Here is a 10,015-nt window from a genome sequence, read left to right on the forward strand (position 1 = left end):
TGAATTATAATAATCGTGCTGATATTATATTCACATATACTAACATTAAAATGGGCTAATAGAAACTATGTAAAATATTAGAATAATACCTGGAACTTAGAATTCATAAACAATGACTCCTAATTGTCTTATTATTCTTCAGACTCAATTAATATACATCTTTTAGGTGAGGATTGAAAAATAAAATTAAATGTTTAATAGGACAGGGTGAGACTGTGTTGACACCACCTCCTTTACAAAAGAAAACAACTATTTAATAGTCCACTCACTTAGGGCACTATGTGTATATAGTGAGAACTCAATACATTTTAGCTATTAAAATAGTTGTAATACCAAAAGACCAGTAGCAAGAATGGTTCATATATTGTTCTTTAAGGTGGATAAGGGCAGCAATTATGTTGTTATACTAATGAAAATATTGAGACCTGTCAATGATTGAACGTCTTAGGCTTGAAAGATATCAAAATAATCTGATAAAACCATGCTTTGGATTAATAGGAAACATACCTGTTTCTCATTGTTTTCTTTTTGATTGGTATAGAATGAAAAAAAAATGCTTTTTGATGTATCTGAGTGTTTTGGCTATAGAGATCTGCTCATACCCTTACACATTCCATTTTAGAGTACTGTAAAGAGGAGAAGAAAGGCAAGAATAGCCCATGGGGTGGTATTGATAAGGTGAGGAGGGCCAAGGAAACTTGTACTGATTTTGCAATTAAGTGGCCTAATAATTTTTGAATATTTTCAAAGTGTATAACTTCCCTTGGATCTGCTGCCAGTAGGTACATTTTATTTGTATAAAACTAAAAGGACTCCAAATGTCCTTCATTTTTGCCTTTTATTAATGACTTAAGCAGCATTGATACATTACATTATAACTTCAAGTACTCTGTAGTCCTTGAAGTTGAATAGCTAACATCCATTAAAGAATTCAAGTTAGGAATAAAGAAATAGTTTAAAAGCTAGTGGTTTTCCACATTAAGGATGTCCTCCTATTGCTTCTTCAGATTCATTTCTTAGGAGTTAATAGCTTGAACACACCGTTTGAATCCTTACATTGATGTATTGATGTGTATTTTGTCTCTGGAGATAAACTTTGCATTTATCTTCATGTATGATGTATCATGAAAAATTACCAGTGAAAGCCTCTGGAAGAGATGGAGCTATTTAATTAAAATAAATGTATTCTGTTAATGAATAGAATTTAGCCTACAATACACATTCTTAGATTTTATTTGTATTTAAGTTTTTTACTTTTAATTTCCTCAAAGAATTAATTATCCTACATATAATTCTTTTGATCTCAGTTACACCTCAGAGCAGTTGATTCAAGCTGGGCTCTAATGCACCCTGGGAATTCTGGAATGACTCCCCAGGGGTGCTTGTGGGCTGGGTAGGTGGCAAGTGAGCAGGGGCCTTCTTTTCCACCCAACTTGAACACCAGATGTCAGAAGCCTATCTAATTGGTACAATGGAATCACTATTAAAAAGGGAACTCAAGACTCCAGCAGTACCATTTTGTGTTTTTCTTCATTAACTGTCTTTCACACTAAAAAACTACTTCAGAAACCATAATGAGTTCCTTGGTAACAAAACATTCTGTATTTTGATCACTGTATAAAAAAAGTTCCAGAAAAATCTAAGGAAACTAATTTTATATACATTATAATTAGATTTAAAGACAATAAGGATAAAGAAATTGACATGATTTGAAATTTACTTATAAATTCTCTACAATTTTGTCACTGGTATAAAATTGTTAATAAGAAAGGTAATGTTTTTTTTAAATGTAATATTTTTATTCTTTTGATATGTTTATGTGTTCAGTAATGGAAATTAATACTGAAATGATTCTGAAGCATTTTACTCCCAATATTAGAATGAAGTGACTTTGAAAAACTTCTAAGAAAATTAGCAAAACGAGAGAATCATGATCCTGAAGACATTAGAAGAGTATGAAAATACACTAAAAAATAAATGTGTAGATTATTACAGTATTTGATCATGCTTTTGAAAGCTAATATGCCCACATACAAATATATATATATATATATATATATATATATATATATATATACATTGAAAAATAACTTTTCCAACTTTTTAAATATTGATTAAAGCTAAATAACCATATAAAACAAGGTATCTATTTAAAAATATGTGATAAGTTCTCCAAAACATTTTTAATTTTTTTTTATTTTCATAATAAATAAAAGTTTCCTGAAACCAAATTTCAAATAAAATACTTTTATTGTTCACTAGATTGTTAAATTATGAAACAAAGAGTCACAGATCAGCTGTTAGGTATACTTAACTACTTGAAATTCTTTCTTTATTTTTACTTTAATTTGGCTCATTATCAGAAAATAAAAATTCCAAATTGACATTGAGGAAGCAACATTTCTGTCTTTATTCCATGGGTGATTTTCACCATCATTAACAAGTCCTCTGGTCTGAGACCCCAGGTGAAAGACACAGCAGAGATAGTCTCAAACCCATAGCACATCAAACCCTGCTAGACAGAAAGCAGTCCTTTCTCTCTTCTGTTGAGTTTCTAAATTGCAGTGATTCATTGATGAATTATATATTCCAGGTTGTTTATGTCTACTTCAAATGATCATACAGCTAGTAAATGAGTACCTCATGTCTAAAGCACCACATTCAAGCTCTCCAATCTTTTGTTTTGGACTACCCAAATTCCTATGAGTCACATAGACCGTTTCAGACAAAAAAAAAATCGATATATTTGGCTACTGCATTCTCTTGAAGAAATTTCCCTCTGTAACTATTTTAAAATTCCATTTATTTTGAATTTTTTTCCAGATGTCAAAGTCACATCTCAAGTTTAAAACAAACGAACAAAAAAATCCAGCTCATTACAATTTCCTTTTTCATCATTAGTTCATTTGTTTATATTGTAAAAATGGCTTGCGGTTCACAAACATAACATAAGAAATGTTCCTTACAGTAACCAAGCAAGGCAATGAGACCACAAAAGAAGAAGAGAGTAAACTAAGGAAAATAAAAGAAAATAATCACTGGGACAGAACCATTGATCTGAGTCCAAGAATTTGACATTCAAAGCTCAAAATCTTCTTTGTAGTTATTAAAACAATAAGTGGAATATGGTTTCACCATATTCCATTTTCCCAACAGAAAGTACAGATGTTCACTGACACAAAGGAGAATACACTTCTGTACCCTGCATTTATCTCCTTTTATGTTTTATCATGAACAACTACCAGTAAGGAACTGCAGCAGAGAGTCACCTATTGAATTATAAAGAACCATTTGTTGTTTAGTATGAGTGGGAGAGAAGACATCCTCTGCTGTGGCACTAGTATGGCTACTAGTAGACTGAGTTAGTTCTCATTCCTATTCATTAACATGTTTTCTAATTCTTCTCTAAATATTATTCTCTGAAAGTTCAGATGAGTAGTTTATTCCCAGTTAGTTTATTTATTCCTAATTACTTTAAAATTGGATACATTCATTTTAATTAGTATTAGGCTCATTCCATGACACAAAAATTAAGACTATGGTAGATATCACACCACTGAGAACAATGTCATGACATTCCATTTAGGAAAATTTAAATCTGGTTAGGTTATTACATTTAAGTAAGTTCATGAGAAATACATTATTCATTGTTCCAAAGATTAAGCAAAAGTACTTTTAAAAATAACCTCTTTATGATGACATGCTTCTGGAATATAAATTCATTGATTACCATGAAAAATTAAAAAAAATAAAATTTCAAAAAGGTCATTTACTTCCTTCCCACTTTAGATGCATATTAGTTGTCTTCTTAAGAAAGCTAAATTTCATTTTGGTTGATTCCACTACTGGCTACAGAAGGATATTCTTTTGTTTTGTGATTATACTTTACACATTGTTAGTGACATTCTTCTTTCTTCTGTTCATAGTCAAGCATATTTTTTGCTGATTAAAATAGCTTCATATTGCATGCTTTATGAAATCTCTAAATACATGTTTTAAATCACAACTTTTTGTTTAAAAAAGAGTGATACGCTCTCATTTCTAAAAGACCATCTGCTTTCAAACAACAATGGGTTTCATGAGTAATTCTAAGGAGAAACACAGTTATTATAGTTTAGCACATTTTTGGTGGAATAAAAGGTAACATTCAACTGCTATTTAAATACACTGAGCACTTTTCCTATAGTACCTAAAGGCCAAACATGTCATTACTGAAATAAGAGTTTCTATAACAAATTTCTCTGGTCCCAGTTTCCAAGGTTAAGTGGCAGTATACAACACATAGAAAAGAACAGCCTACAAAAGATTATAATTTAAAATCATTCATAGTCATCAGAGTTATTTTATGTAAATTTAATGCTGCCAAATTTCAAAATTCTCTTTTTTTAAACTTTTTAATTGTAAGAGAATAATTATGGAAAAACTCTTCAAATACAAAATTTTTAATTTTGTTTAAAATTATGAATAATTTGTTGAAATACATATATATCTTGCTCTTGATATTCAGAGTTTTTAGAGAGTGCCTCTTTTGCAGAAACTTTAAATTCTTTATATTTGCTTTAACATTTCATCAGTTAGAATTATGTTAGAATTTAAGGCAGCTCTTTAGAATTTAGATTTATTTTCTTCTTTGTTCTCTTACTTTTTAAATCCCTACTGAATTTAATTAATTTGAAATATTATTGAAATTAAAGTAGTTTTTAAGTAGCTTTGGTTTCTTTGTTACACTAATGAAACTATTTGGGGGAGGTAAAAGTTGAGAGAGAAGAACATCCTAAATTTATATATATATATATATAAAATTTAAAGTATGCATGTGAATGACTAGCATGTGAATTAGTAGCATTAGAATTAAGACATTAAAATAAGAGAGGGGGTTGAGAGTGTGCCTCAGAGGTAGAATGCTTATCTAAATATACATAAGGCTCTGGGTTCAAGCCTTAGCACTGCAAAAAATAAATGAACAGATTGATTAATGTATTAATTAAATATAATAAGATAGAAAGTTGGGAGAGACTATAAACAAAGCCACAGACACTAAAGAAAAATATACTTTTCAATGGAGAACAATAAAATAGGACTCATGTTTGGCTATAGGACTGTGAGAACAGTTAAGAAGGAAATGGTAGGTGATAAAAGAAAGAGTTAGCAAGCAAAAGAAAGCTAAAAAGGAAAGAGTTGGACAGAAGGAGATATGCCACTAAAACAATGTCATGCAGAAGGCATTGGCAAAGGATGACATAAAGCTAAATTTCTACTGGGCCCTTCACATCTAATTTCAGATCATACAACCATTGGCCTTTTATATTCATATCCTTGGAATACAATTTTTAGTCTGGAGAGAGAGAGAGAGAGCTTCTCATGAATGCTACTTGAATGTTGGCATCACATCATGATGGGGGTTAAACCTTGATTAACAGAAGTCTCCCTGAAAAGCTATTGCTAAACCCAACAGTTTCTGATGAATGTTTTTCCCATTACATCTCTCCATCTATGTAATAATGAACAAAGGAGAATATTGATTCCAATGGACACCAAGAAAAATTTATTTTTATATCAAGATAAATGCTCCATGTTTTGTACAATAGAACTTCTCTGATAAATCATTGCAAATCTCAAACACCAAGTAAAACTTTTCTGCTATTGGATTTGATCAAAATCATGTAGATAGATAGGAAGGCTCTGGTCATAGTCAAACACTAACCGTCTCTCAGGGTGTAAACTTTACCAAATGTACCTACCTGTTGAAGAGTCCAACATGATACTTTGAAATCACAGATAAACTAGTTTTACGCTGGTAATACATTAGGTACTGAAAATAAGTGGTAATAAGTTTAAGCAATAATCACTTTTCTCAGAAAATAGCTAACAATCTTTTATGCACCTTTCTTGCAACTCCAAATATATTTTAATGATTCACATAATTTATATTTTACAGTTTCACAGCACAAGCAAAATGAAGCCCTTTGGCCAAAGATAAAAGAATAGTTTTAAAAAAATAGTCCTCAGGAAATATTAAGTCAAAAATTCAGTCATGTTGCTTTCAATATGCAAGGAACATTCCAATTGGGGGTAGGTACACACCAATGAATTGAGAAGTATTATTTTTTATCAGAGTCTGGAATTATTCTCTTTAAGCTCCATCAGTATTTCTATCACGGATTTGCTTATTAGTGAAAATAGTAGAGTTGTAAAAGTATTGCTGTGTGCAACAACCTGACAATGAGGCCTTGGGTTAAATGTAAATTAGCATTTATAGATTTTCCAAAAGATTAATATAGTTACTTTTTAGGTTATTGAAAAAGTAAAAGAAAAACTGGTCTACAGTGCTTTCTTGAATTTTGTTTGTAAGTTAAAAATAGCCTGAAAGAATATTTGAGAATCATAGCGTGATCCAATGTGATCTAATTTTTTTAAAAACAGATGTTCACCTTTCATTTTAGGATGTTTTCTGGAGGTTAAGAAAGGTGAGAACCATTTATATTCATATTTTTTTCCTACTGATCATAACCTCTCATTCTTTATGCTATCACAGAAAAAAACCCATGCATATATCAAGTAAACGCATCATTTTTCTTTTACAGAAATATTTGTCCTAGGACAAGAAACGCCCTTTTGCAGGTCTGACTTCCACCACAATGAGCGGCCAGGAGGTGGGCGACAAGCTCTCTCTCGCCGAAACCGCCCCTCCGGACCAAGCCCCAGGAGATCTGCCCCTAAATCAGTGCGAGGGGCTCCGCGAGGAAGCCGAGGCGGCACAGGAGATGGCGGACACAGGTTTCTGGGTCACCGCTTTTCGGAACCACCCTCAGCTGTCACCTATGATCAGTGGTCAAGACGAAGATATAATGAGGTACATGATCAATTTGGAGGTGGAGGAACTTAAACACCCCAGGGCAGGTTGCAAATTCAAGTTCATCTTTCAGAGCAACCCATACTTCCGAAATGAGGGGCTAGTCAAGGAGTATGAGCGCAGATCCTCCGGCCGAGTGGTGTCTCTTTCCACTCCAATCCGCTGGCACCGGGGCCAAGACCCCCAGGTCCATATCCACAGGAACCGGGAAGGGAACACCATCCCGAGTTTCTTCAACTGGTTCTCAGACCACAGCCTTCTAGAATTTGATAGAATTGCTGAGATTATCAAAGGGGAATTGTGGTCCAATCCCCTACAATACTACCTGATGGGAGAAGGTCCCCGAAGAGGAATTCGAGGTCCACCACGACAGCCTGTGGAGAGCCCCAGGTCCTTCAGGTTCCAGTCTGGCTAATTTCTGTCCTTGAGAAGCTCCTGCAGAAGTCTCCTTACCATCGTCTATTCTTGGCCAGCAGCATGCAGCCTTCTGTCTGCTTTTTCATTGTACTGAATTAGTTTGTCCTTCAGTTCTAAGGTTTCAACAGTCAATTTCAAGATGGCCCCTTACATACCTATGCTATTCTTCTTCTGGCCCTTCAAGCTGTTCTGCATTGTGTGAACATATTCCAAGTGCATGGCCTTCTATTGCTTCTATACTACACTCGTGATGTTGTAGATACGTACTGCCTTCTTTGCATGGCTTGGGGCCTGTCTGTGACTATGGTCTTCTCCCAGGTCTTTTGGTCGTTCTCTACCACAAGGAAGCTTGACACTTCTTTACAAATAACTAACTACACTTTATGCTTGTTGTGCTTCTAATATCCATGTACTATGTGTTCTTGAGTTTCACCCCTGCAAGATGAAACTGAAATCCCAACTCAGCCATCAACCCAAACTGGACATTCTGGGCTACCACTTACTGGATGCCAGCTGCTTTCTGGGCCTTCTCCATCTAGTCTTCTGGTGGAACAAGCAGGTGGCTCGTGGGTAACTGCTAGACACAAATGAAGTAGCCCAACAAGAATGGGCTTTTTAAACTTTTGGTTATTGTGCAACGAAATCGGCTACTGGTGAGTATGAAGGCCTGTGCTGTAGCCCACCAACACTACTTCCTCCCTGCTGGTGGAGCTCTACACAGGCCACCACTGCCTCGACAGAACTATCTATGGACCTAAGCCCCTAAGCAACACACAGGAACCCGATATCTACTGTGATTACCCATAAACCCAATTACTTGTACGGCAAGTTGAGTAGTGATAATGTAGTGCCCAAAGTAAGGTGGAATGGTCCCTTTTAGTAGCCTTTCAGGGCCCTAGCCAACAAACCACCCTTAATAGAGGTGACTTTGGCTACCCCTCTTTCCCCCTTCCATACCTCCTCTGGACATGGTGGAGTTGCCAGGGTGAGGGCACTAAGAGGTTTTTCTGGAATGTGGGTCTTATTATGTCTCTCATTCTTCCCCTATCTTTTTCTCCTCCTTCCCTCTCTGGAGCAGTTACTGCTGAGAGTCAGAAAACAAACTGGCAAAGTAGGTTTTTGGTTGTTTCCAGAAAATTTGTAAATTAGACTTCAGATCTCTGCCCTTATTTCTTCACTCCATTTTTGGCAAGGTCACATAGGGACCTGTAGGATAACTGCTTATTTGGGCATTGTGTTCTCTAATCGTGGTATCCCCACCCTTTTTCTCCTATCCTGCCTAATTCTGTGAATTTCTTGAGCTTTAATTTGAGAAGCTGGAAGGAGAGAAAAGGGCCTCAGTGATGTGTTGAAGGCAGACCCTGTACAGGTTGTGTGCCAAGCAACTAGAATTTGCTTTACTTCACTTTTCTAAAGATGACAATTTTGGGGGACTTGGACTGTTTAAGAAATGATTTGAAAATAGCATTTTGAGTCATTCTGCCTTTACTGCTGTGATATTCCATAGGCTCCATTCTACTGCCTGGTCCTCTGGGTCCTCACTTCTTAGTTTCAGCATTTCTTTCCCTGCTTTGTCCTTCCAAATGAGGGAGTAGGCTGCAGTCCGCATTGTGGGAATAAGGTGGAGTCTGCGTTTCCAGGACAAGTTCCAGCACAGTGATGCTGTAGGGCTGTCTCAGTTGTGGGGGTATATGGTGCTGGTGAAGACCATTGGCCTTCACCCTTTTCCTTTGTTTTGAAGTCCTTTCCCTAAGCTCCTGAGGGCTAAGGAGGTCTGACACAATCAGTGGAGAGGGTGCTCTAGGCTGGGAAACTAACTAAAGGCCCAGAAGCAGAAATAAGCCTGATGTATAGCGAGTTTCTCAAGGCCCACAGTAAAGATCCCTGCAGGATCAGGGGTGGAAGGCGAGGCCTGAGGCAGTTCCTAGGGTAGAGGTGAGAGAATCAAAGCATTTGGGGTTTAATTAGGATGCTTGGAGAAGGGCTTTCCTCCAATTTTTCCTAACTCCTTAAATTCACCAATAGATTTTTGTAAACAAAAATACAAGTCTGGGTGTTTTCTCTCTATGATTTTAGGAGTAACCTTTATATATGTGGGAGATTAATGGTATATGTTCCTTATCTCACTGTGTTTGAATAACATCCTAATAATTCCTTTCTCCATTTCAGCCTATTGGCAAAATTGATGTTTACAGGCCTGCTTTTTTGCTTATAATTGAGGACATGTGCAAAAATATCAAAATTTGTGTCCTGTGCAGTATGAAGACGTCTGTGAATATTCATTAATAGATTAGCTTGTTATGGTCTCTCTTCTATATTCTATTCTTAGACATATAATTTGAATAATGTGATCTTTGAAGAATCTGAAGATTTTGAAGATTGTTGCTGTCTTGTGAAAGTAATCTCAAAAAAGCATAACTGTTGTCTTACTTGATATTTCTTGCCCTAATAATAATGTACTTGACCTTATGTTCCTAACCAGTATAACTATTAGCAGAACTGCTGTCAAACTAAATAAGGATTATTAGTACTTTTGTCTTCTCTGTGCTTGAAAGAAAAGTAAAATGTCACTGTTATATTTCTTGTTGTCATCAAAAAAATAAAAATAAATAAAAAGTTAAAAAAAAAAGAAAAAAAGAAATATTTGTCCTGAGTGTGTGTGTGTGTATGTGTGTGTCTGCGTGTGTATGTTTTGTGTGTGTATGTGTACATGGACACCAGCCCTTGAGGAAATAGAGAAGCAGT

The 10,015-nt window shown here is 35.3% G+C and overlaps 1 protein-coding gene across 1 annotated transcript; it reads left to right on the top strand.

The window, feature by feature from the left end:
• Positions 1-6,638: 6,638 nt before the first annotated feature.
• Positions 6,639-7,749, top strand: LOC143640802 (testis-specific Y-encoded-like protein 4). Its single transcript, XM_077108365.1, has one exon. The coding sequence runs from the start codon at positions 6,639-6,641 to the stop codon at positions 7,266-7,268; it is 630 nt and encodes a 209-aa protein (XP_076964480.1). The 3' UTR covers positions 7,269-7,749.
• The last annotated feature ends 2,266 nt before the right edge of the window (positions 7,750-10,015 follow it).

The sequence above is a fragment of the Callospermophilus lateralis genome, unplaced genomic scaffold, assembly GCF_048772815.1.
Source record: "Callospermophilus lateralis isolate mCalLat2 unplaced genomic scaffold, mCalLat2.hap1 Scaffold_63, whole genome shotgun sequence".
NCBI classification, from domain to species: Eukaryota; Metazoa; Chordata; class Mammalia; order Rodentia; family Sciuridae; genus Callospermophilus; species Callospermophilus lateralis.

Bases quoted from the DNA above. Each gene is read 5' to 3' on its own strand.
- LOC143640802 (XM_077108365.1), top strand. From the start codon at position 6,639: ATGAGCGGCCAGGAGGTGGGCGACAAGCTCTCTCTCGCCGAAACCGCC.